The 27,360-nt window shown below is 40.5% G+C and overlaps 3 protein-coding genes across 4 annotated transcripts; all 3 read right to left on the reverse strand.

Annotated features, from left to right (window-relative positions):
- Nucleotides 1–1,807: 1,807 nt before the first annotated feature.
- On the reverse strand, nucleotides 1,808–6,200 carry prdx4 (peroxiredoxin 4). The gene is made up of 7 exons (XM_030069213.1): nucleotides 5,894–6,200; nucleotides 4,485–4,602; nucleotides 4,245–4,361; nucleotides 3,372–3,494; nucleotides 2,812–2,942; nucleotides 2,587–2,621; nucleotides 1,808–1,931 (listed from the first exon to the last, which is right to left on the reverse strand). The coding sequence occupies exons 1-7, from the start codon at nucleotides 6,099–6,101 to the stop codon at nucleotides 1,881–1,883; spliced, it is 783 nt and encodes a 260-aa protein (XP_029925073.1). The 5' UTR covers nucleotides 6,102–6,200; the 3' UTR covers nucleotides 1,808–1,880.
- Nucleotides 6,201–7,778: 1,578 nt separating this feature from the next.
- On the reverse strand, nucleotides 7,779–15,254 carry LOC115371499 (pyruvate dehydrogenase E1 component subunit alpha, mitochondrial-like). 2 transcript variants are annotated; one of them, XM_030068912.1, is made up of 11 exons: nucleotides 15,207–15,254; nucleotides 14,305–14,373; nucleotides 14,041–14,214; nucleotides 13,254–13,380; nucleotides 13,064–13,155; nucleotides 11,268–11,360; nucleotides 10,941–11,096; nucleotides 9,276–9,347; nucleotides 9,107–9,174; nucleotides 8,448–8,556; nucleotides 7,779–7,970 (listed from the first exon to the last, which is right to left on the reverse strand). In XM_030068912.1, exons 1-11 carry the CDS (start codon nucleotides 15,252–15,254, stop codon nucleotides 7,806–7,808), a joined length of 1,173 nt encoding a protein of 390 aa, XP_029924772.1. In that variant the 3' UTR covers nucleotides 7,779–7,805. The 2 variants fall into 2 exon arrangements, with proteins under 2 accessions (XP_029924772.1, XP_029924773.1); XM_030068913.1 differs by lacking the exons at nucleotides 11,268–11,360; nucleotides 14,305–14,373; nucleotides 15,207–15,254 and having other exon boundaries at nucleotides 14,041–14,145.
- A 1,540-nt stretch (nucleotides 15,255–16,794) lies between these two features.
- LOC115371508 (pyruvate dehydrogenase E1 component subunit alpha, mitochondrial-like) lies at nucleotides 16,795–26,787 on the reverse strand. Its single transcript, XM_030068923.1, has 11 exons — nucleotides 26,649–26,787; nucleotides 25,526–25,594; nucleotides 25,259–25,432; nucleotides 24,697–24,823; nucleotides 24,492–24,583; nucleotides 23,596–23,688; nucleotides 23,247–23,402; nucleotides 21,188–21,259; nucleotides 21,022–21,089; nucleotides 20,343–20,451; nucleotides 16,795–18,297 (listed from the first exon to the last, which is right to left on the reverse strand). Exons 1-11 carry the CDS (start codon nucleotides 26,694–26,696, stop codon nucleotides 18,133–18,135), a joined length of 1,173 nt encoding a protein of 390 aa, XP_029924783.1. The 5' UTR covers nucleotides 26,697–26,787; the 3' UTR covers nucleotides 16,795–18,132.
- Between the last annotated feature and the right edge of the window lie 573 nt (nucleotides 26,788–27,360).

The raw sequence follows: 27,360 nt of genomic DNA on the forward strand, positions 1-27,360 counted from the left end.
TGAGGACAGCCCCTGTTTGACCTCAACAGATTCCAACAAGATCACATCCGTGCCCTCTGGTGGATTGTAGAAGGAAATGCAACCTGCCTGTTAAAGACGGCTTGTTGTTTTCATGCATTGGTGTGGTCAAATAAGTGCATGGAATGTTGCCAGATAGCACAACCAGAAGCAGTTTGCTGCGGCTATTTTAATGGCAACTGTCCTTTAAACCGGCTGGTGTGCAGTTTGGTTCTAGGCACCACTGGTATCAGGAAAGGAACCAGTAAACTCCTTTAGTAATCTGCCATTAAAAACGTTTTATGTGTGTGTGTGTGTGCTAGTTTTGCATTTTCTGTTATGGCTTTTCCTAGTAAGGCCCAAGGCTCCGGTTAAGCATGAATATTTCTCCCTCTTAATAAAATCAGCGTCCCAGAACTGTTTAATATTTTAAAAAAGTTAAATAAAATGAATTCCAGTAGTCTTACTCTTTACCTTTTTAAGTTTTCTCTTTCATAAAATAATCCATCCAGCTCTTTTCTCCACAAGCCTCCATGGAAAGATCAAATATATTTGCAGTCACTGGTTCAATGTGCAGTGCAGGATCTTATGCAAATAGCATGCGACACTGCAGTGGTGCTTTCTGTCCCTTAGGTCCTGCTTTTATTATCAGCGTTGGGTGCCTTTTACTACACTTTTACTTTCCTGTTCTGTTCCTGAGCTGTCTGCTTGAGAGGGCTCCCTGGCCCGTGGAGCGATGGAAGAGAAATGAGGAGAGACTTCAAAGACTTGCTCCACTGGCTGGAAAATATGTCTGTCCGCCACTCTCAGCTGTCCTGAGTGAGCGCGGGTTCACTGAGTTTGGGATCCTGTACAAAAAGCAGAGGAGGCGCCTTGCTGGAGAGAATGGGGACAAGCTCTATCTCTACCATTATAATATCAGATTTACAAACTGGAATTACTGACTTCGAGGAGAAAAATAGCTCCAAATATAAAGCTCCCACCCACTTAATTATTGTACATACTAGATTTTTTACAGTTGATGTTCAGTTCCAGATTTACAGTATTTTTTAATTTCATTAAGTTTGAGGTATAGTTCCAGATTTATATATTTATCCAGGTATTTCTTACTTTGATTTTGATGTTAACTTCAACAGTTACCCAGTGACTGATATAGTCAAATTTGAAAATTAATCGGCTCTTGGCTGTTTCCTGCTCCAAACTGTTATTATATCGGCCTTTAAAAATCCACTATCGGTTGACCTCTACGATATCTGAGAGAAAAAATGTTTAATGTAGGTGCTGCAAAGAAACATGACAAATATTATTATAAGATGTGTAGTAACTTTTTGGTGATGCTCCAAACTGTGTTTCTCTGAGGAAATGGTGCAGACCTAAAAATACAGGGAAAGGTGCACTCGAATTTTGTCATTTGTATTCAAAACGCTCCCAAATAATTCTCACCTTTCTGACTCATCCTGCAGTTAGAGGTGTCACAATTTTGAGTGCCTCAGCAAATTCAAAATAGGTACTAGGACCACAGCAAGGTAGCCGATTTGGTAATCTACAGTGTATATGTGTTTTAAAAAAAAAAAAAGTGTGCTCAAAGTATGTTGCTTTTTTAATGTCCATGCTTTGATCATGTGAATTCATTCTCTAGGAACTGATTAAAGCCTACGTGACAACAATCATATTTCTTCACCGTTTCTGTCTCTGCTCATTGATCAGTCTCTAATAAGCAGGTGTGAATAAAATACCTGGAAATAATATTTGGTGTGGTCTTCCACTCAGATGAACTGCTAACTTCCTAAGAACCAGACAAAACACCATGTTACGAAAACGGTTTTATTTGTGTCTTTTAGTGAGTGGTGGCTTTCACAGACCGTTAAAACAGAGAAAACAGATCAGTTCAGTTTGTCAAAATACTTCAGTTTCCCTGAAGGGTCTGGGATAATCTGTGGGAAACAAATTGTTGCATTAGTACACAAGAAATATTTTGTGTCATCACAAATGCATACCGTCATCGCAAACACACACGAGACCAGTGGTTCTCAATTTTTTTTTTTTTTCCAATAATGTTCCATCATTGAAATATTTTTTTTTTAGCCACGTACCCCCCAAATCAGTGCCAAAAAAAGCCCATATAAAGACATACAGTGTCTGAAACAACAACCTGACACTGAGGACGTTTTGTAGTTTCTGTTTTGCTTCTTTTTCACTTCTTTCTCTGTTTTCAGCTTTATCGCTGTTACGTTTCAACTACAAATCCATTTTCTGGATTTTTTTGTCTTGGCCTCCTGGTCAAAGTGAAGAAAAGTCCTCGCTTGACAACCTCAACAGCAGATTTAAACCCCTAAACACACACATTTGACACCTTTGGAAAACCCGGAGGGAAAACTGAACATGTAATGTGGTTTATCAAATTTACATTTACATTTTTTTACTGAACTAATAGCATAGACTAATCATTTTAGGAATTATGCCTGACTGATATTTTTTTAAAATCTCATGTACCCCTTGCAGTACTCTAATGTACCACTAGGGGCATGCGTACCCCCATTTGAGAACCACTGTTCTAGATGGTGTCATGAAACCACTGATGATACTCACTGTGTCGCTGCCTGGCTTCCATCCTGCTGGGCAAACTGTGAACATGACACTCAGGTAAGTACACTGAAAACAACTGCAACACACATCTACTGGAAATATTAGTTATAATTCACTACTGAATTATTACTCCACCGTAACAATGGAATAAAATCATTTATTATGTAGTGCTTGACAATTAAACTTGCAAACATATGTCATGTGGAGTTTCTGGTGAATGAGACGTACCTTCGCCGTGCTTGTCGGTGTACTGAAAGGCCTGGACCAGCCGGAGAGTCTCATCCACAGATCTTCCGACTGGGAGGTCGTTCATGGTGATCTGCCTCAGGATGCCCTTGTCATCGATGATGAAGAGCCCACTGAGAGAAACAAGGACAAGCGTGACATTTATTATTAGAATAAAAACAAAATCCACATACAGTCTGGAAATTAAGATAAAAAAAAAAAAAATTATTTATTTTTTGCAAAGAAAGCAAATTTGTTGCACAGGCTGTTTGATTTGTTACATTAAAACACAGATGTTGATACCAAACAAATTGCTTATTGTGTTCAACGAGTTATTATTGTCATATTCAGAGAAAGCACAGCTGTATGGACGCTGGGATGCATCCAAAATTATGTGTCCTTTGTGGGAAATCTGGGAAATAGTGAATTGATCCTACCTAACTACCTTCCAATCTCACATCTTCCTATAACTAATCAACTCTTAAATTTCTCCTCACTCCTCATTCTGTTAGCTGGGTGGTATTTCCGACTATGACCATTAATGTATGCATGCGCTGTCGTACCGAAGTGTGTGTCCCTGGTCCTCCAGATACACTCCGTAGTCTTTGGCAATCTGGTGAGTGAGGTCAGACAACAGTGGGATTTTCATTGGCCCGAGTCCACCCTGTTTCCTGGGGGTGCTGATCCTGTTAGTGACGAGAAATATTAGAAAAGCGGACTTCTGAGTGTGTGTGTGTGTGTGTGTGTTTTCATACTGATTCATCTTGCTGCGATCCAGAATTTCATTAACAAGGGAAATATCACAGCTTGAGCACAGATGAACCAAACCACAACATAAACAAACAATGAGGCTACAACATTACTACAGGGCTGCAGCATTATTATTACAATTATTATTACTGAGAGAGAGAGAGAGAGAGAGAGAGAGAGAGAGAGAGAGGGAGAGAGAGAAAGAGACAAACACGAGAATCAGATTTGAATGCCAAACAACCGTTTCAAAGAACATCCCCACTCCAGAATTCAGCCTCGTGGTTTCAATTACAACTAAGAGAAATAAGAGAAACTAGTTTGTTGGGAGTCAGTCATTCTCCAAGTTACTCCCCAGAGGATGATGGGTGAAAAGCACTTCTGTCCACCTCTGTGCACGCTTACGAGACAGCAGAGCAGAGTTAAGATACCACACACTTGGTTGACCTGCATGTTTTAGTGCAATATTAACAAATCAACATGCTGCAAGGAGCAAGGCCTTTTATATAAGGAGAAAGAGGCATCACCAGCACTTAGAGAGTTAATTCATTCATATAAGGCTCCCTGCAATGAATTATTACCATTGCTGATTAATTTACTGGTGTGTAAATCCCATTTTTTATATTGCGAAACCACCTCAGTTTGCAGTGTACCGTAATAGCGATGCATGTGTGAGAAAATCAGCTTACCAGGCCAGGTGGGTGAACTGCGAGTCAACAGAGCAGGCGACAACCTCCGCGTTGATGGCACGAAACTCGTGCATGCGGTCGCTGAATGCAATGATCTCAGTGGGGCAGACGAATGTGCTGCAAAAGGTGAAATAAACTTGACATTTAAAAAAAAAAAAAAAAAAAAAAAAAAAACATCTCGCAGCCAAAACTCAAATGTATAAAAAGGCATTACGCATGTCTGTCTGGATTAACACTCACAAGTCCAGGGGGTAGAAGAAGAAGACGAGGTATTTGCCTATGTAGTCGGAGAGTTTCAGCTCTTTAAATTCGCCGTTGATTACAGCTGTTCCCTCCCAGTGTGGTGCGGGCTTTGAAACTTTCAGCACAAAAAAAAAAAAAAAAAAAAAAAAAAAAAAAAAAAAAAATTAATCATTATGCTATTTGTGCAAACGACCAAATCAATTGTCAAAAGCATTTTATTACCCCTCCTTTTATCTTTGAGGACAATTTGACCCCATTCAAAGTGTAACGTCTCTAAACACAATTTAATTAATTAATCTTTTTTTTTTCATATTTAATTACTTTTCCCAATTTAAATTAATGTTTTCAATGTCCTGGACACATTTTGTACCCATTGGTGCTCCTTTGGGGTCAATTTGACCGCAGGCTGTTTTAGCTGTTTATAAGAAATATCAAGTTTTTACACACTTTGCTTTTGTTGTTTTGGATGACAAGAACTACAACATGCCATTTATAATCTTCATCAAATTTCCCTCTGCTTTAGAGCCCTGAGCAAACATACCCAAACCTGCAGCAGCGCCAGAACCACTGCCAGTTAATGTGACATTCGGGAGGTCAAAACCTAATTCCCACATGAACTTTGACGCATAAGAGAGGAGGGGGTTATGCGTTATTTAAAAGGCCATTTAGGTAGTCAAAAGACACATAAAGTACCTGTCACATAAACCTGAGTAACAATTTTTATTATAAGTAAATTACTGGTGTCAAATCCACTTGATGAAAACAAATCTTACATTTGCAGGTAACAGGAGGGATGTAGCTCCATGGTGCATGCTTTGTTTGTGCAAATGCTCAAATGTCACATGCATTTTATTATAACAGGCGGGAAACAGGCGCAGTTATGACAGTGCTTCACCGTTTCCTCTCTGACAACATCCGCCCCCCTCCCTCCTCCTCCTCCTTGTTAAGAGGGACAGCAACATCTTCCAGCCTTCCTGTGTTGAGTTAATCTGCCCAGATTAGCCAGCCATGCTCCTGTGCCACAATGCCAAAAGTGATATCTGTGAGGGGGCGGGGGGAGGAACCCAATCCGACCCAATCCAGCACATTTCATAGAATGACGTGTCCTATCGTTTGTTTCAAATGAAGGCCTACTGTCAAAGTGGCAACTGCACTCCACATGGCCACAAAACAAGCCAACCATGAGCCGCAGGACATTAAATGGCAGCATAAACCACCAGAAGGCGTTTATTTATGTCTGCTATTGTCCCGGCTGCATGTGGGAGCCCAGCTGCAGGCTCACACCACCAGCAGCTGCACTAACCTGGATATGGACAGGAGGGGATATTACCATGCACTTTGACTGTAAATGCAAACATGCAACCGGCTGATCGGTGCAAACGTGATGCTCCGTGGCGGGAACTCACTTTTGGCTTTGCTGAGGTGCAGGGAATGGTCGGACACCGGAACGCGGAAAGCCTCCCCGGGGTAGACGTGTCCTCCGGCGTAGTTGTGGCACTGGGAGTTTTTGACATTTGTGTTTTCCTCTGCGGACGTGACTTCGGTGATGAGGAGGATGGCGCACAGCGCGTACAAAACCTCCCTCATCGTCTTCACATGGAGAAAAACTTCCATTCCGCCGTCCTTTAGAGAGCGCCGAGCCTGTTGTGCACCGCCCGCCTGACAGGAGCTGCGTCTGACCAGTTCCTCCTCCTCCACCTCCTCCTCTTCCTTCTATTTCTTCCCTGGTGTGGATTGGCGACAGCGTCTTCCGGTGCCACATTTCAAAATAATATCACAAGTTCTGATTGCTGAGACATTTCAAATTTAATCCAACTCGGGAGAAGATCCTTAAGATTCTCTTTCTTTCTTTCTTTCTTTCTTTCTTTCTTTCTTTCTTTCTTTCTTTCTTTTCCCTTCATTTGAGTATTTTGTTTTTCATTTTAATTTATATTTGTTATCGTTACGTTTACAGCAACTAAAAAAAAAAAGAATAATGTGTGTAACATGTAAACTTCATGTACTTGACTTGAATTTATTCAAATAAAGGAAAAATAAATTATGAGTTCTTCCCATCGAGGCTGCCAGCAAAGCCTGCTACTCTAAATCTGGACAATACTTTGCACTTATTTCCCCTCTGTTTTTTTTTTTTTTTTTGTTTGTTTGTTTGTTTGTTTTTTAAAGGAAGAGTAGGGGCTTGTGTTCTTCAGAGTTAGCCTACAGTATCTCATTCACTATTTGAATCTTAGCACAGATTAAATTTAAAACTTGAATTGTCTAATTGAACATGGTCTTAAAGCAAATCTGTTTAAAAAAAAAACAAACAAAAACAAACAAAAACCATTTTGTATTGTTTTATAGTCGCTTATATAGCTCACTGGTGGGTAATATCTGATTTCCTGTGTAACTTATCTGGTCCGGTCATATATGAGACTTACTTCCTCAGTCCAGAGGCTAAACACAAAAGCATGTTGACAACGGTTTCCCCTGTAATTCCCCTGAAGGGAGTAGGTGTCCAAGAAAAAAAAAAAAAAAAAAAAAAATCACACCACTTTGGAAATGCATCCCAGTGAGATCAGATTGATCTTTGGTATTATCTTCTCATGAACTGGTTAGAGCTTATCACCACAATTCAATGATATTCTGATTTTTTGGGCCATAGTTCTACTAAAATTGAGCTGCAACAACTTACACAGATGAGCCATGTTGAGCCTGGATGTCTTTGATTGATTAATTTAAAAAAAAAAATGCATCTGACTACAAAGTAAAATATGACACATTAATACAAATTTCACTGTAAAGCAGTGTTAGTACTTTAATTAACAAGTTACATTCCCTAGAAAAAAAGGGCTGTTATAGTGCCACAGGACAAAGTCACAATGACAATGGATCTTTTCTTTTTCCTGCTGATACCTTTGCACTTGCAGTTTACACTCCTCAGTTCATGCAGCCTGAAATGTGCACATGGTTTACCACTAGAGATGGTTACTTCCCTGTCAAGGAGTACATGACCTCCAGTCCCAAATATGTATTAATACTGTTGGTAGGTTGAAATACCGGTGAGTAGGTAAATAAATATTTCCGGGAAGAGGCTGCCCAGTGGCTCACCTGGTAGAATGTGTGCCACTTATGAAGGCTGTGCTCTTACTGCAGTGTCCCAGGTCACCGCCCTGTCTCTCTACTCTGTCTCACCTGTCTCTCTCTCTCTACTATCACTATTGAATAAAGCAAAAATGCATAACAACAACAACAATAATGATGATGATGACGATGATAACATAAAATACAAAATTCTGAGATGACTGCAAAGAGATGATGGACAGAGGGGATGAATGAACTTCAGCTAAAAGACTTCAGCTTGGCCCAGGGCGTCGTGCCGCGCACCTCCAGGGGGGGGTCATTACAGAAGATATGGTTGCACAGGTCGTCCAGAGGGGCCTCAGCGTCTGTAACGGCAAACTGGGCAGCATCTTCAACCTCCTTCCTCAGTTCCGCATCAATGTGCTACATAGACAGAAACAGACATACAAAATATGCCTTCAATCTTAATATCAATGTTTTAAAATGGTCCTTTTATGAGTTAATACAGAATAATCCTTTAATAGGCACATTTGGCTCCAGCTGTATCCCTTTCTGCCATCTGGGGCCAAACCGATTCAAGGTTTCTGTATCTCGTTACTCTTACCTTTAACCCATACATTTTCCTTCCCATTCCCAGGGATAATTGGATTAGTAAGGTTTAAAAATCTGATTTTAAAAATATTCAGGGGTGCCCCGGTAGCTCCCCTGGTAGAGCACGTACCACTTGTTAAAGCTGAGTCCTGACTGCAGCGTCCTGGGTTCAAATTCGACCCCAGACCTTTCGCTGCATGTCATCCCCTCTCTCTCCCCTGTCTTTCCTACCTCTCTCTACTGTGGCTGTCAAATAAAAAAAAAGCAGAATTCCTGAAAAATAATAACAAAATATATACGGTGGCCTACCTTGAACTCCTCCAAATTGGCCAGGTTGTTGCTGAGCATCCGGTCCTTGAGCGTGGCGACAGGGTCACTGTTACGCTGAATCCGCTCAATTTCCTCACGTCTGCTCGAGCTGAGGTGGGACACACAGGGACAAGGATGCACTGATACCGCAACAGCAGCTGGTATCAGTTCTGTGTGCTAAAATTTCATTATGCCTATTGGGCAATCCATGCTACCAGGACTGGATTACATTCACTTAACAATATTATGAAAAAGAACATTATTAAAGGGTCACGATGAGAAAAAAGATTGATATAATCCCCTTTACTGCATTAGAAAGGTCGACCATCAGATCATCAGTCCATCACAGGGCTAATAAAGATCAGACAATCATAACTACGGGTAATTTAAGCCAAGATCAGACTTCATGATATTTCTGACCAATCAGTATGTGGCTTCTTTGACTATTTAGTGCATCTACAGGTGATCTTGGATGAGCGGCGAAGAAACCGGCAGTATGAGGAGTTGTCAGAGAGTTAGATGCAGTTTTTATACATTTTGCAGATTTTTTTTTTTTTTTTATAAAAACAAGGAATTAAACTGATTAACATATCAATTACAAAGACGTATGGAAATTATAGGAGAAAGAAAAGGTAAAATTTCAAGGCGTGGGCATCCACCTCATTGCAGGGGCACCCATGAAGTGTCCTTGGTAAAGGCAGGTCAGAAGCTCCAGAATGATGGGACCCTGAAAACAAGTGGAGTCAAAAGAGGAAGAAAAATTAGAGTGGAAAAAATAATGATGAAAAAAACACTCATGGCTCACTGCAGTTCAGGGTTTTAGCTCACCTTCCCTGATCGGCAGTAATCAGCCGCAAACCTGGTGGCCTCCCTGACACACAGGACGTCCATCCCGTCCACCTGGACACAAGACCACGCCCCCACATTACTAAATGAGTGAATGAGGATTCATGAGAATGAATGAATAATTTTTTCTTTTCATGTCATACCATCCACACGGCCCACCTTCCGTGGGATTACATGACACACAGTTATGGCAACACAGAACAGGCCATTTAGCATGTGGAATATTATAACCATTTAAACAACATAAATTCTCCTAGTGACCATGCTTTATCCATGCTTTATTTATTTAGTTTATTCAATATCTATGCATTATTTATTTGTCTAAGTATTCTGCACAGTTTTTCAATTATTTCTCCACTGAAAAATAATCAAGATCTTTCCTATTAATCTTATTAAACAAACAGCTCTTTAAATTATGTTGCAAAGGACAGAATAAAACAAAATGCATTTCAGTTTCAGTTTCATTTAACCCATGTAAATCGCAAAACCCACCCATTTCATCAATACCAAATTAACATCCAGTCTCCACATGTCGAGGCTATATTTCAGATGTGGGCACATTGTGGGCAGATTGAATTTCACATCATTTTTGTTCCTGAACTTATTTTTAATCGAGCCTCCTATAATGGCTAGGGATGGAGCAAATCAAGTAAGTGTAAATGAAACTAAATGTAACGGTTATAGACATGAAACTTGACATCAGTGCTCACTGGAATGGCAAAAAGTGGAAGCACAACAACTCCCGTCAAGTCATTTAGGAATACAGACAGATATTGAACAGATATTGAACAGATAGAAATTTGTGGTGGAGACATGCAGCATTTAGACCAAATTAATTATCGCTTTAAATAAATGTATCAATAAATCATCTGCATACACCTCTTCTATGAGCAACACCAATATGCACATACATAAATGAAGTTGTGTTCTATTCATACATTATATATGCATATTGTGTTGTGTATCATAGTTTTCAATAATGTAGCTTACTGTCAGACTGTTTTTTTGTTTGTTTGTTTGTTTTGTTTTTTGTTTTTAATTTAATGTAATGCTTTGCGTTTTTTTTATGCTGGACCTCAAAAATAGCCCGACACCCAGGTCTACAGCTAATGGGGTCCTATTAATGAGCAATTAACAATTAACATATACTATAGGAGTTTAAAATATCAGCCAAGATGTGAGGATTCATAGTTGAAGTTCAGTTGCTGTATTTATCAGAGGTACTCTGTGAAGAATTGCTGAGGGTTGATGGAAGTGAGGACCCTTTAAACTCAACAAAAATTGTGAAATAAGCTCGTAATTGATCAGTGAGTCAGTCTGACCATGAGAACCATCCAAATATTTGCTTGTCCGCGTTTGAGTTGAGTCTAAAGGGTTCTCACTGCAATCAACCCTGAACAATTTTGTACCTTTATGGAATAAATAAAGCAGGCAAACTTGGTGCAGAATAATTTTGAAGACAGCAGGATGATGCTTCATACATATGGAGGAGAAAAGCAGCTCACCTTTGTTTGCTCAACCTGACTTTGGCTGCTGAACAGTACACCACGGTGCCATGGCAACCATGCTGACACAAAACATAACCCAAGAGTCCAACAACTGGCTGGGTACAAAAAAATCAGGAAAAGAAATGAGAAAGAGCGATACCCTGAGACCGGGGATGAAGTCTCCTCTCTTGTAGAAGTCTGTGCTGGCTGCCGCTCGCTTTGCCTCCGTGCCTTTGCCGTACTTGTTGTTCTCACAGATGAAGATGACAGGCAACTTCCAAAGAGCTGCCATGTTGAAGGTCTCAAAGACCTGACCCTGTGAAACATCAATGTGGTCAGATTTCCTTTTTTGAAAACAGAAAAAAAAGATTATCTTTAAAAATGAATTCAAAGAATTTCACTCATAAATACATAATGTAGATTTAACGTTTAAGTCAGTCGGTCAGTTACATAAATAACCAGGGCTATGGTTGTGTCTACAGTTTACCTGGTTGGCTGCACCGTCACCATAAAGACACACACACAGCTCGTTCTTGTCCTGGTACTTGCAGGCCAGAGCCACACCAGCACCCAGAGGGACCTGATAGCATTCAGAGACAGCTGAGGTTACATCTGGAGCACAGCCTCCAGATAACAATAAACATTAATAATTCATCTTTGGTGTGAGAGACTTATGGCACAAGAATTGCAAAATCTTCCTTTACTATATATTACAAAATGATAGTTCCAAATATCTACAGATTAACCCAGAAAACAGTCAAAGGTAACCTCAGTATGTTAGTAAGTTTTTGCCTTGAGTCAGCAAAGTCACAGCTGCCCTCACCTGAGCGGGGCAGATTCACAGCTGACCATGTTACAGATGTTTGAAAACTATTCCAGGAGGCACTTTAGCTGCCTCTAATCAGAATGATGTATTAAACATAACCAGCTATGCTGATGTGATAATGAATGCAGCAATTAGCAAATTCAATCAAATCAAATGCCATTTAAAAGACGTCAGTAGTTACTGCAATTTGAAGAAAACAAGTTTTCCACTTAAATATGCAAATTTACGAAGCAGGGGTGCTAATCAGATAATTATCTCTAATCTAATCAGACAATCAGCTCTGAACGGGGAACCTATGGTGTTTGTCTAATTATGAAGTTTCTGTTCTTGAGTGACTGTGTTAACATGAATTTGTCCACACACACCAACTTACACAGCCTGATAATGTGTAATAAATCCTACTTACTTTAGTTGTTTTAACTGTTGCACTTTGTGACTTTCAGATGAAAAACAAGATTAATCATTCGAGCAAAACAGAGACAATTTCCAGTGAGTATCCTACTGACTGATTTGTCTTCATAATAATTTCAGAAAAAAGTAACAAAGTGTTGTTTTAGCTGCTTCAGTGTCAGTGTGATGATTCCAAGTTTGCATTAGATATGTTATTTTGCTGTGATCAGTGTCATAATGTGAAAAAATAAGGAGCAAGACACTGAACATTCCCTACTGTTAGTAACCCCGGTGTGTCCCTATGTGGAGACCAAGAGAACGCCTGCTGCACTGCCCCCTAGGGGTTGAAACTTTCAGGCATGTTGCACCTGTGGCCACACCCAGCCAACTTTAGTGTTTGAGTTATTGAACTTTGGAGTGTTGTACAGTTATCTGGGTGTTATATGAGTCCACATGGTGGTGAAATATCCTCATTAGTTGCTCTGTGCTCCACTGGGCTGCTAATCCAGAATATTGTATTTCTATTTCTCCATTTACTTCCACAGCACAGCAGGATCCTAAATAACACTCGCTGTGCATAAACAAATGTGTACAAGGCGGATTATGCCAATATTAAGAACAACAAGTCCTGGTACCCATTTTTTTGTGGGAATTTAATGGCTCTTCTCTTGTTATTTTCCAATTTGAACTGGAAAGTAGATCCGGCAGATGGTGTCTACAGGAGACTTCTGCACAGTAACCTTGCGCCAGGAGGAAACAACCAGATAGTACATTCACAAATAATTGTAAATACATTAAAAAAAATGGGTAGTGGGATATGTTATTTTATATTGATGTAATCCGCTTTGTTTTTCATACATTTATGGTGCTCAGTGTTATTTTGGGGCTGGTTTTGCTGCACTATGGAAGTGGATGGGAAATGGAAATCCAGTATTCTGGATTAGCAGCCCAGTGGAGCACCATTGAGGATATTTGTGGACTGGATATAATGCCTATACAACACTCAGCCAAATCAGCCAAGTAAATTTTGCTTTAAAACAAAATGTTAAGAATCTCCAGTGAAGCACCTGAGCTCCAACAATCCCGTTTCCCCCGTAGAAGTGTTTGGTGTACATGTGCATGGAGCCTCCCTTGCCCTTTGCTATACCTCCTCTCCGGCCTGGAGATAAGAGGGATGAAAGATGAAAAGAAGAAGAATAATTTAATACTAAACATCATCTCAGCATTGAATGTGATGTCTCTGCAGGGCCAACTCACCGGTGAGCTCGGCCATGATTTCTTTCACAGTCCCGCCCCTGGTGTAGGTGAAGCCGTGGGCACGGTAGGCGGTGATCAGGTGGTCGGTCAAGTTAACTGCTGCTTCAGTACCAACTACACAAGCTTCCTATGAGGAGAAATCTGATTAATGTGTGTACGGCATGTAGAACTGTGTCATAACAGCATTTGGCATTTCCTTCCAGCAGACTGTAAATCTCTTCGAAGATGACTTGCTACACAAATGGCCTATTCATTAATAATTTAAAGATGCATTATGCAAAATTTAAGGCTGATTGAAATGCAGACCATTTAGACTCCACTGACCAAAAATGATAAGCATGTCATTAATCAGTGAGTCAGTCTGATGATGAGAACCTTGTGGACTCCATCATCAAATTTCATGGGTAATTTCATGCTTCACCTTAAAGGCTCTCATCATGAGGGCCATTTAGACTAGAGTGCTTTGCTCATTCCTTGTGTTTTGTCAGCTGAGTCAAAGGGGTCCTCACGTCTGTGCAGTTTTAAATAGTGCACCTTCAAAACAATCTGCTGCATCTTTCAGTAAAAAAAAAAAAAAAAAAAAAAAAAAAAAAAAATCTGTTATTCACTGTTTTTATAAAATATAACTCTAAGTAGTATTTCATTGTAGGTCTTACTTTTAAGCAAGAGTCTTTGCTAATGCTGCCATTTTAAGTGGAAAAACAAACCAACTGCTCATGTTGGAATGAAAGTCTTTACACATCAGAACTGCAGGCAGGCCTTTTAGAGAACAGAGAGGGCACTCAACCTGGCCAGAGCACAAGTGGCAGCCACCTCTGACGAGTTTCTGGTCATAGAGCTGTTCAACCTTTGCCTCCATGCACCTGATGAGCTCCATGGTTCGGTAGAAGTGCAGGCCGTCTTCACGAGTCAGAACCACCTGCGTGGCCGGGGCCTCGTCCAGCTGGTGGACGTCACATCTCTAAAGGAAGGGAAACTCCAACAATAGCTAGTGTGCACATACCAGTTCAATGATACTAAAATAAAAAAGAGCATATTTTTTGAAAGTTACCTTTATTTCAAAGGTGGCCTGGCGAGCGAAATCAGCATATGTGCGTGCTGACGTGACGACTGCAGCTCCCTGCAGTGGGAGAAAAGGAAGAATTAAAAGAAACAAGTAATTAACATAAGATCGTGGTTTACCAACACATATTGTCTGTTGTTGTAGCACTCCCTGTTGGTTAATTTTGAAATGCCGTCCCAGGAATTTTTTTTTTTTTTTTTTTTTACCTCAATTGAACGTGCACAAAATTTGGTTTTGTTCAGAAAACAATAAATTATAGCCAGTTTTGTGTTGGACCAGTTTTCTTTCTTTTTCTTTTTTCTTTCTTTTTTTTTTAATGGGGTCACTTAAAGGCAGAATGAGTAGGATTTATCAATCAACATTCAAAGTTGGCTGCTGGCAGCAATTTTTTGTTTCCTAGGATGGTCATGGAATGAAATGATGATTTTACAAACTTTATAAACTTAACTGTTGCACCACTTTTGAACAATAGGAAAGCACACAGTGCTGCACTTAAAGTGTGTAGTCCAGTTTTTGTTTTAGAAAAAAAAACATGAATTTTGGAGAACATGGCAGCTGACAGTGTGATCATAGAACAACCTACAGGATCACATTTATCAAAGTCTTTTGATTTGTAGCATGTAGCTTGCCAAACAATTATTATTATTATTCATTCATTCATTCATTCATCTTCTAAACCGCTTATCCTCACTAGGGTCGCGGGGGGTGCTGGAGCCTATCCCAGCGCTCATAGGGCGAAGGCTATTATTATTATTATTTTTAATAATTTCATTAGGTGTTACTGTAGAAACAATAGGACAGTGAACATTTGAAAGCTCTTAGTTTTGATAAAAGATACAAAATAGGACCTAAGTATAGGACGTCTTTGAGTTAATAAGTAGGTTACTTACATTTCTCCAAGAGCATGTCCTCAGTAAATTCAAGAATTTGGTCAGCATCTTGCTCTGCACGGCTCCTCAGTCTGTTCCTGAGCGAGTGACTTGGAAGAACCTGTGGTTAAGTTACTTGACACACGGCATGTCAGAACCTAACTTGAGGCAAAATGACATGCGAGTCTTATTTGCCAACAGACTTACAGCCAGAGGATAATGATGAAGATCATGATGGAGTCTGCCAAGTTATTGATGAGGCAGGACAGCAAGAGTTGTGCACAGTGGCATTGTAAGTGCAAAAAGACACATGCCAGTACAAACTGTTAACTAATATGACTACTATACTACCACCACTCATGTTGTAAAATATATTATACGATAGATAAAAAGTGCAGAAAAAGAAAAAAAGATGTGAAGGGTATAGGGCTTGGAATTGGTGACACAGTGCTGTATAGATTCAGAATTCATTAAAACAAGATCTGATTTGTAAAAAAAATAAACTCAGCAGTCAGCTATTAGAAAAACAAGTTGGAAATTAAAGGATTCCAGAGCTCCTGTCTCTCCAATCTGAAATACCTGTGCATCAGAGTTATGAGGGCGTGTCTTCCCCCTCGTCCCTCTCATGTTTATAAGCCAGCACATCACCAACAGCATCAGGTGTGTGTTTCTGCTCTGTTCTCCATTAACAAATTATGAACAACCACTCAAACTTAAAAACAACCAGTTTCGACCCTCCGTCTCCAGTGGCTGTCAAACCGGTACGGTGTATGTCGGTAGTACGACATCCTGTCTGCCCCACCAGGAGCTCTGTCAGGATATACCTGGGGGTTTTTACTGCCCACAGGTGTATACACTTCTCCACTGTTTGAGGAGCACTCACTGGCATTTGCATAATAGCTGACAATTGAGGCTTTGCATGCATTTAGCCATTCTTCAAGTTTGACTTTACTATGGCCTTACTCCAGTGTATTACTATAACATTCAAATGCAATACACTTTTTCCCATTGTATTACCATGTAATTACACTCATACATGTTGTACCAACTTAGGTGTATGTATAGGATCAGCGGTGCTGTGATAGGGTCCAAACATTTGAAGATTTGGCACTTTTTGCTTTTTTTGTTCCATACAGACATACAGTTTGTAGACCCATTTTTTTTATTATTTGAATAATTTTTCTGTATGAAGTGATACTTAATTTGAAGAGAAGAAAGCGCCAGTGTTTTCAACCACAACTGTACATCTCTCCTAATTTTGAAATACATCCTTCTCTTCTTCAGTTTGCTGAAGTTACCTGCACTGGTTGTTAGAGAGAGTTGGAAAGGTATGAACATGAAAATGATGCACTGTTGCACTTACAGACCAATAACTGTGCTCTGGTGAAGTATGCCTGTGTTTTATGCACTGATTCTGTATTCCTACTAAGATAATGGCTATTTGTAGACAGTTTTCCCAAATGGTGTACAAAAAAAAACAAACAAACAAAACACCAGCATCCATCCATCTGTCTTGTTTATCCTAGTCATGGGTTGCGAGGGGGCTGGAGGGCAGGGAGACACCAGTCGCCTGTCTACAGTAAAGACAAACATGAACACGCACACAGAACACTTTCCCATGTTTTTATTGCAAGGGTACACACATATACACCCGCTGTTTCCAAAGTTGCATTTCCCTGCATACTCTGGCATCTGCTATGTAACAGTTTACAACCACAAACGCTCTCATAGTGTTTGTCAATTCAGTAAGAACAGTACTGTACACTGACAATGAGATTGTTTGCTGACTTATTTCATTAAACGCTTGTCATATTACTGAGGAAAGACCTTCTTTCTCTTTCTGCTAACCTGTAAGACATTGCAGCCATTGCCATACTTTCTCAAACAACTGGTATGAAAACTGGCAAGCTAATGTGTAAGCTTGCTTCATGCAGTAAGTGCTAATTTGAACCATGTTTTTTTTTTTTAACGGATATGCCACTGCAGAAATGTTTTGCCACAACGTGGTCACAGAAATACAGCATAAGATGCAAGATGTCCCCTTATATCCCTTATGGATTCAGTCTTACCACTGTGTATATTTATGACATATTGTTCTTAGCCATTAAAAAAAGTTTTGAGACTTTGTACTTTCTAGATAAGCTGAGATCAAAAGGATAACAGATATAATGAAATAATCCACCACGGTCAGGAATGGTGAATTGAATGGCAGAAAGTTGAATGAAAGTCCCAACATGAGGTGAGTGAGCAAAAAATATCCTAAGGTAAAAAAAAAAAAAGGGCACAAGTAAAGAGTTGTGAGGGAGTGGTGTGGCAAGATTTGTCACAAACTGATGTCTCTGTGACAAATCATGGCACAAAAAACAGCAAAAATTGCACTTGTGATGCTATTAAAAGGAGAATACTGGTGTTATTTGGAGTGGTGGCCCATTTACCACTGTCTGCAGATTCCCTTTGCCCTAACCATTCTGCTGTGATGGAATATCTAGCACCAGAAACTTTCATAGTAGTACGTATGTAGGAGTTGTTTTACATACAGTACAATTAAAATGGCTGCATTTGGCTTCATCTCAAGGTAGTAAAGTGAGGCCTGATATTTCAGCTGTGTGCAGACACCATCAGGAAAAATGTAAAGCAGAGGAGTGACCTATATAATTGGCAAAAATCTTCAAAGACACGAGGATTTTCCTTCGTTAACCATTTTCTTGTCCGTCTTTGATACTTTCATTCTGAAAACATGTTTGTGAATTTGGCCCCTACTGTTAAGATGATAATGATAATAAATTATAAAGTATTTAATAACTCTGATGGTTCAAAAATAGCATAGTTTGCTCTGGGTGTGAGGCACGAGGTCGAGGGGATGATATGTGAACCAGAAGAGAGTGACATACATGTATTACTGTTGGAGACTCCTGTGTGGGGGCGACTAAGAAGGGATGAACAAACTTTAGCTAACAGACTTCAGCTTGGTCCAAGGGTTCGTGCCGCGCACCTCCAGGGGGGGCTCGTTGGAGAAGATGTGGTTGCACAGGTCGTCCAGAGGGGGTTCAGGGTCTGTCGTGGCAAACTGTGCAGCGTCTTCGATTTCTTTCCTCACCTCCACATCAATTTCCTACACACACGGGACACAGGTAAGGGAAGATCAAAGAGAGTTGGTTAGAAAAAAATCAAGAAAAGTTATGGATGAAGCAATACATTCAGCTAAAAATTTTGTTTTAATGCATAATACTGAGTTTACAGTTAGATGTCACATTTTGATTACAATCTTTAAGAAGACAATTATGACTGAAAAAAAAAAAATCCTTGCCATTTCTAAGGTTGAAAAAACATCACACAAACCATAAACAGGGTGAGCACTGATTCCTTTAAGTAACAATTTAAACTCTGATCAAATTCTTTAATACCAGTTCAAGTTAAATTTAAGATCAATTTCATTCCCAAATAAGCCTGAAGTTAAGTATACACTGGCACAACCAAGGACATTTTTCACTACAAAAGTAATTTAAATGGAGACAGCTACATTTTTAAGACTTTGGAAACTACAATGACATAATGATATACACAAGGGACTGCAGTTTTACAGGGTGCAGCACTTGGCTCTAAGGCTAGGCTGGCAAACAATCTTTGTTTTGTCAGTGGCAAAATGAAAACTAGTGGTAAATTAAGATGGGCTCACAGGAAGTGTGATGACCTGAAAGCTAAAACTTGGCAGCCTTAACAACATCTGGTGTTCAAACAATGCAAACTTAGATCTGAGACTGCAGAGGTCCATCATGTATATTATCATAATTTTGTATCACAAACTTGCTTATAACAGAATTTTGAAATTGGGGATATCGTCAGGAATACTTCTAGCTACAGCACCATCACAACATGCCATCAGGGCCCTGACAATGATTTCAAACAGCCACCAATTTCCACCACAAGGCAACTGCGGTAGCTACAAATTAATAAATCATTTTAGTTATGAGAATGGTGTGTAATTTTATATCATCTAGCAGCATGTAGATTCCACAATAAAATGTGACGAGCACACAAACTTGGACAAGTACATATGGGTGGTTAATGAAACGCCACTTGTGATGCATGAATAAAGTTGTGGCATTCAGTCCAGTTAGTTGACACTTTAAATTTGTAGCTATTAACTGTGACACGCAACATATGAGCCTGGAATGAAAGTTCACTGCCGACAGGGAGTTGCTTTCTGAGCAAACTCGACAGCATTTAGACAAGGAACAACTTAGGACATTTCTCTGGGATTTGTGTAATTATTATTTATTTATTTTTTTTTACTGCTTTGCCACAAAACTCTCCATTTCTCACTGTGCCCAGTGTGTGTGCATGGATGTGTCAAAGTGTCCGTACGGGTGTGCACAACTCATGTCAAGTTTGTTGTTTGATAAATTCCAGTGTTTGTGTGGAAAGTGCTGTGCCCATCATGTCTGTGTGTGCAGTGTTTATACATGAGGTCTGGCACATATGGGTTGTCAAGTCAGTACACAAGCTGCAAATTAACTGCATTACAAAAAGGTAGCAAGAACGAGGACACAAGCCCAAATAACACTAGTTTTAAACTAGGAAAAAGATGACTGAACATGCTTTCTGTTTACGTTTGGGAAGAGGCCGTGGTATAAACTGAACAAAATGCCTGAAGATATCTCTTAAATGACTGACCTTCATGTTGATTACTCTCATTCCCAGCATCCAATAACTTAATTTTTATCTAGAATTTATCTAGAGTTTTACTTTTACTTTTGTTTTTTTATGGTGGCCTTGTAACTTGTTGAGAGGAAACAATGCAATAAATGTATGATTTATGGGCTTCTCCTTTGGGAACAAAGAGAAAAAAAACTCTTTTCAAATTCACGTTTTTCAGTATGCACAAAATAAATCATATCAACATCGGTAAATATCTGTTATCGGCCATAACAGTGATGTTAATATCAGTTATTGTGTTGGCCAATCATTTTACATCGTCCATCCCTAATTTTTATAAATGATCTAGATTTTCATGGATTACAATTAAACCTGACATTAAAATGTTGTCTCCACTAGCAGACACTTAGACCTGGCATGTTGTTTCAAGGGTAATATAATGTCACTGCAGTAACATTATTTTAGTGTCAAAATTTGTTACTGCAAAAACATATGACCTACCTTGAGCTCCTCCACACTGGCCATGTTGTTGCTGAGCATCCGGTCCTTCAGCATGGAGATGGGGTCGCTCTTACTGCGGACCTCCTGGATTTCCTCACGTGTGCGGTAGCTGGGATGGGAGAGACAGGGGCATTGCAGGGTAGTGGCAGGGATGCACTAACACCACCATACTAAGATGACACCAACTCAAAGTTAAAGTTTTAGGCAATGGAGATGGTCCAGTACTTCAATTCTGTTGCGTACTGAGGTTACAAAGATATAATACAATCCCTTTACCCCATTAAAGAGACACAAAATCTTTCTGCGTATGGACTAGCAGAAAATCTGACCGCTTTGCTGTGATTCCCCTGGATGTCAGGCGGTTTTTAGTAGTGGGGGAAATCCTACAATACCAATGTAAGCCGTGTGTGTCTAGGCTGTGGTCAGGACATTGCAGGGCCACTACAGCGGGTGGGAGAGAGCATGAGGACTACTGTGGGACCCAGCAGGGGTGAGGGGCGGCAGCGCAGTGCAGATAACATTTGTAGGTCAGCAAAAGTAACTGAAACTGTAGCTCGATAAAAAATTAAATAGAACAAATAAAAATAAAATAAAAACAGAAGTAATAACGATGGATACACCAATTGCAAAGAATACAGAAATTATAATTATACGGTAGATCAAAAAAGTGAGCATTCACCTGACACCTGGATCACTCATACTGTGTCCATGGTAACGGTAGGTCTGAAGCTCCATGAGGATCGGACCCTGATTGCACATGCAGAAACAGACACGATCAACAAAGAAATGCCAACAAACAAAAAGCCACGTTTACTGCCAGATACAATATCAAAAATTTGGCTCACCTTCCCTGATCGGCAGTGATCAGCTGCAAACCTGGTGGCCTCCCTGACACACAGGACGTCCATCCCGTCCACCTGGACAAAAGACCACGTCCCCATTTTATTAGATAAATGTGCCTCTTGTCCAGCAAAGAAACGGGTGCGAATTTATCTAAATTTGTTCATATTAATGAAATAAAATTTAACATCCATTGCAAGCTGGACTGGTGTTCAGTTAGAAGGACAACAATCGCTAGCAATACTTTTGGCAATTTTAAACAAAGAGACATCTATAGTGATGGACAAGGAAAAGAGAGGAATTACAGTTCTATGTCAGTCCACTCTTTAACGCCCTGCCTCACACTATCCTACCTTATTCTGACTACCTTAAAGAGCTTGTGTGCTCAGTTAATCTACCTTGTTCAGTCTCACACAGGCTCCTACACTCTACTGGAGTCTTTGGGTAACCTCTCTGAGATGAAATTCTTCTCAACAAGTTGCCATTGGAAGCCAGGGAGTTCCTGTTTTGACTGTCGGAGTGGATCGCATCGGGCTCACACTGCCTCCACCGATCACACCCCCACCAGTCAGCTGCCATTTTAAACCAACGCATCATCCACAGAACGCTGTGCATATCAAACATGAGGAGGTTACTGGATTTGGTGCAGCCAGGCGACCGATTCATCACCATCAACTTGAAGGATGTGTACTTTCATGCCAGGGTGGCGCTGAAACACAGAAAATTATGTGTTTCAGCGAGTAGCGTACGACTGTTTGGCTATTCCCTGGTGCCCCACACTTTCAGCAAAGGTGTGGATACAGTGCTCCACGTGGTGCACCACCAGGACATACAGGTCTTCTTTTATCTGGACGACCTCGTTGGTTCACACAGACCTTGTCAACTGGAAGAAGAGCACTTCACAGCCACGGCAGCTGGGAGTTGTGCTGAATTCAGCAAAGCTAAACGCAACCCTGAACAATTCCCCATTTTTAGGAAGCCTTATCTCAGTAGGCAGGAGCAACAGGCACAAGGCCCATGCCAGGCCAACCCCTCCAGGACTGGCTCCTGAGTAGGGCTTGGTAATGAACTTAGATGCTTTTATGGCACCGATGGAATTATTTAAATACTACTGAATATCAAAAGATGCCATGGTATCAAGATTTGGTATCCAATGTCATTCGGTACCAATTTCAAACAATGAGTTCTGACTCTCACGTGTTTTACTGTTTGTTGACACTGAATGTATTGTACTGGAGGCCATGCCCACCACCAACCTCCCTGCTCTGAATTTCACCCGTTCACATGTGGTCACCCAACAGAGAGCTACTACCCTAAGGGTCCTATCTTGCGTCAGAGTCCCTAAACCAGTTAGTTGGGGATTTAGCATTGCGTAAGAGGCGTTCCCCCGCAAAAGTTGCTATCTTGCACACCTGCGCTATCCGTTACATTATGCATAGGCATGGTTTGGGCGTTACGCCATTTAAATCAATGAGTGTGCCAGGTGTCATTGCCTTTAAGAGTAGGCTGCGCTATCCCAAATCCGCAAATCGAAAGCAGTGATGGAGAGAGGAAGGTCGTGATTTAGTACTATCTCTGCCATTTTCTCAGGGGATCAACTGAGGCTAAAGCAAGGTGGCTTTTTATAGGCGAGTTAATTGGGGAGGTGGAGTCGCATGTGCATGTCCACGTGTGTCCAAGTGGACGTGCATTGAAGCCACCTGGGCGCGCTCTTGTAAAAGCCCAAATGGGATAGTGGGTGGTTTTGAGGACCCGCTATACGCTTTCCCTAATGTGTGTGGTCAAGATAACAATTGTAGAGAAAGCGCATAAACACGCCCACGGGCACACCTCCAGGCACAAATAACGGAGTCGGCATAATGTATAGCGGGTAGTGTTGCCGCAAGATACCGTTTAGGGATAGTGGAAGCTGCTAAATGCGTAATTCACAGGTAGCGGGTAGTGGCGGGTAACACAGTGTGAAAGATAGAGCCCTAAGAGTCCAGTAGAGGGCTCTGTCTGTGCTCAGAGAACTAGGGTTACAATACTGTAACCGTCATTAAACGATAAGCGAAAGAGCGATACCCTGAGACCAGGGATGAAGTCTCCTCTCTTGAAGTAGTCCGTGCTGGCTGCCGCTCGCTCGACTGAGGTACCCATGCCGTACTTGTTGTTCTCACAGATGAAGATGACAGGCAACTTCCAAAGAGCGGCCATGTTGTATGTTTCAAAGATCTGACCCTGTGAAACGTATATTTGGTCACATGTTTTTGTAATGTGGAAAAAGATCACATATTTTTCAAGACTTCATTGTTTACAGTAAAATGTACAATAGATACTACATGCATGTTTTGCTGATTTATACAGACAGGTTAGAAAGGGTCTCAGTTCAATATATGAACTTCATGCACACAGTGTTATTTCCATGCCATACCTGGTTGGCTGCACCGTCACCATAAAGACAGACACACAGTTCATTCCTCTCCTGATACTTGCAGGCCAGAGCGACACCAGCACCCAGAGGGACCTGAGAGCGTTCAGAAACAGCTGAGGTTACATTTGGAGCACAACCTGTGAATACCGGGCAGTTATTGTATTAATCTTTATATGTAAAGCATTACACAAAGTGGTACTTCATGCAAATCAATTAATTAATGATAGTTACAACATTACTACTGCAGATTTCTGACTAAAAAATAAGATAAAGAGCCTTGTTTTCACGTTGTCCAACATGTATTTTTTGAGTGGGTTTCATGAGTCCAAACATCATAGAAGTTTCTTAACCTGCAGAGGAGTAAGTAATGAATTTACTACAAAAATTACCAAAAACTTTAGTGTGGATGGGGACTGTCTGGTGCTCATGTTCAATGTAGCCTAAGGCACGTTACAAAACTGAGACTGTCAACAACTTCTGGGAACTAGTTCCTTCGTTCCTCCTGGTTCCTCCCCTACAGTTTCTAACAAAATGGTACGCAATCCAGGATGTACTGGAATATACACACACTAGGCACGGTTAAATATCACCTACTTTTAGGCCCGTTACATTTCCACAGTATCCACTGTAAAATCTATAATCCCAGATCTACCACTGCCTTAAGCACTTTTAGGCACTGATAAAACCAACCTCAACAACACCAGATTGACTGAGGCTTACACTGACCCACATCATGTGAATCAATATTGTCCAATCTCATTATCACCCTACTGTAAAAGCTGAATGGGATGATCTGAAATCAGGCCAGGCAACTGAAGGCATCAAGACTCGCAGGGTAAAGGTCTGCTTGACCCCTCGAGCTTGATCCACCCTGCTAAACAATTCATGTGGATTACCTGAGCTCCAACAATCCCATTTCCTCCGTAGAAGTTTTTGGTGTACATGTGCATGGAGCCTCCCTTGCCCTTTGCGATACCTCCTCTCCGGCCTGGAAAAAAAAAAAGCACAGAAAGACAAGATAAAAGAATGCAGAGACAAAATAACTCAAGGTTAGAGCTCAGTTATTCAACATCACTGAAATGTTGAGATGTGCCATCTCACCGGTGAGCTCGGCCATGATTTCTTTCACAGTCCCGCCCCTGGTGTAGGTGTAGCCGTGGGCACGGTAGGCAGTGATCAGGTGGTCTGTCAAGTTAATTCCTGCTTCAATACCAACAGCACAAGCTTCCTATGAAGATAAAGCAAACAGCTCATTTAGAGACGTACATTAGCATTCTTGTCAACTACAGCATGTTCAATACTGATGTTCAGAGAGGCTGTTACATATGTACAGTTTCATTCCCAAATACTTTAAAATTCATGGCGTAAAAGACACTGTAATCAGACCTTGTATATTTGGCATTTAAAAAAAAAAAAAAAAAAAAAAAAAAAAGTAATTGGGTTATTACATCTGTGCAAAATGACTATGCTCTCAGTAGATATCCAAAGTGAATTTTGACTTTAATTTCAAAGGAGGTTTTACTTCAGTACCATCAATCCTTCTGCAAAAGTCTCTCCATTTTAAATACTGGTAAACATAAATTATTTTTCTTGTGTTAAAATGACACCCTCTATACATTGGAATTGTATATATTAGAGGGAAAAAAATCCCTTGGTACTCAACCTGGCCATCATACAAGTGGCAAAACCCTCTAATGATCTTCTGCTTGTAGAGCTGATCGGCCTTCAGCTCCATGCGCCTCATGGTCTGCATGATGCGGTAGTACTGCAGGCCCTCCTCACGGGTCAGCACCACCTCTGTGGCCGGGGCATCGTCCAGCTTGTGGACATCACATTTCTGCAGGAGGGAGCAGGACAAATATGACTCATCTGTAATGTGCACAGTTTAGTAAATTAAATAATAATAATGAAGTTGACTTTTGGAGCTTACCTTTATTTCAAAGCTAGCCTGGGTTGTGAAGTCAGCATATGTGCGTGCTGACATGACCACCGCGGCCCCCTGCAGTGGTAAAAGGGAGGGGATTGGAGAAAAAAGGAAACAGTGAACATACAACAGTTTTCACCAAAAGCTACAACTGATGTCATGCATGGTAAACAACAGAGGCTGAAAAAAAATCACTTCTGTTGAAATTGTTCATATTCCTATCTTTTTATAATCCTTGTTCATAGTGTTTATATTGCTTACTGCTATTTATCATATGTATGCTGTATATTTCTTCTAAATTTGCACATTGACCTACCTCTCTGCACATTTTATACACCCATGCAAACGGTTTTTTCTGGGGTTTTTTTTGTTGCACATTGCTTTTTGCACACTGGGTTGTACTTAGGTTATTCTGTTGTTCTGTTGTTAGGTTATTCTTATTCTGTTATACTTAGATCTTATTCTTTATTTCTTTTTTTTTTTTTTTTTTTTTTTTTTTTTAAATTTACTTAATCTGTAATCTGTGGATACTGCTGAAGAAAATGTGAATTTCCTGCGGGATGAATAAAGTATCTACCTACCTACCTACCTACCTACCTACCTTCTGACAGGACACACCCGTGGGGAAAGACACTGACAAACAACTGATGAGCTTATTAAATTGCATCCAAAATCAGCCAACATATCACACATTATCCACTGGTATATTGACCAGATACACATGGCAGCCACGCAGACATGAGGCTGATAAATATGCATCTATATTATTTTACGCTGGACCAACGGCTCTCCGTGTTTTTTCATCATTGAGGACTGTTTACACCTTAAAACCACACAGAAGCTGTGAAAACACCTTTACAACAGTCAGTCTTCTCCATTCTCTGACCGGAACAAAGTGTAATGTAAAGTTTTATGAAATTAACCCGCTGCAGAGCCTCACACTAAAACATGAATGACGCTAACTTGTGTACAAACTGTTCTTGGGCTGTTGCGTTAGCCAAACAAGCTAAGTAGTTACCAGTCGGCCTTACTTACTGGCAAGGTCAGAAGGCCCATGTTAACTTTAATTTTGGCACCGAGTGGTTTTTGTAGAGGGGGAACGTGTTGCACTTCAAGAGCGGGTACTTACATTTCTGTGGGCGCAGGCTCTCAGGACATTAGAGATATTGGTGAGCATCTTTCCGCGGCTAACTCTGACAGCACGGCTCCCGACTTCACGGCTCCGTCCTTCTGGAGAAAGGCTGTGTCCTTCCGGGCCGCTCGCTTCTCTTCTTCTGCGTGTTGATACGCGGTCGGAGAAGCCGCTAGCGCCACCTGCTGCGCCGGAGTCTACAGGACAACGTCTTCGGGTAGCCCCTCAGTGGCTCTGTCTTACTCCAAAAGCAATTTATAGGCCTGCTATTTATGACTCATTGTTCATCTGACAAAATATATTTACACAAAAATGGACCTAGTGAAATATTGCAATAAACCAATGGTGTCCAGCGTTTTTTTGTTGTTGTCACCCTTTTGTAAAAAAAAAAAAAAAAAAAAAAAAAAAAACAAGCGAGCGATGGAAAATGTTCCTCCTCTTTAAGGAAAGCAAATCTATACAGTTTCTCATAACTTTTAGATTAGGTGTGTAAGCCTAACTGGGAGTCAAGGGATATGTTCATATAAGCCAGGATAAGCTTTAATCTGATATTGATATTGATATTGATACTGGCTTTCAAATGTGTGATATACTGAAATTGTATTTACTCGGAAAAGTGACATAGCAATAGTCAGGCTCGGGTCGGTGTGGTTGAGGACGTGATAGATCAGCTTTTAAAATAAACATCGATGTGCGTGTGACTGTATGA

Source organism: Myripristis murdjan, chromosome 14 (genome assembly GCF_902150065.1).
Source record: "Myripristis murdjan chromosome 14, fMyrMur1.1, whole genome shotgun sequence".
In the NCBI taxonomy this organism is placed as follows: domain Eukaryota; kingdom Metazoa; phylum Chordata; class Actinopteri; order Holocentriformes; family Holocentridae; genus Myripristis; species Myripristis murdjan.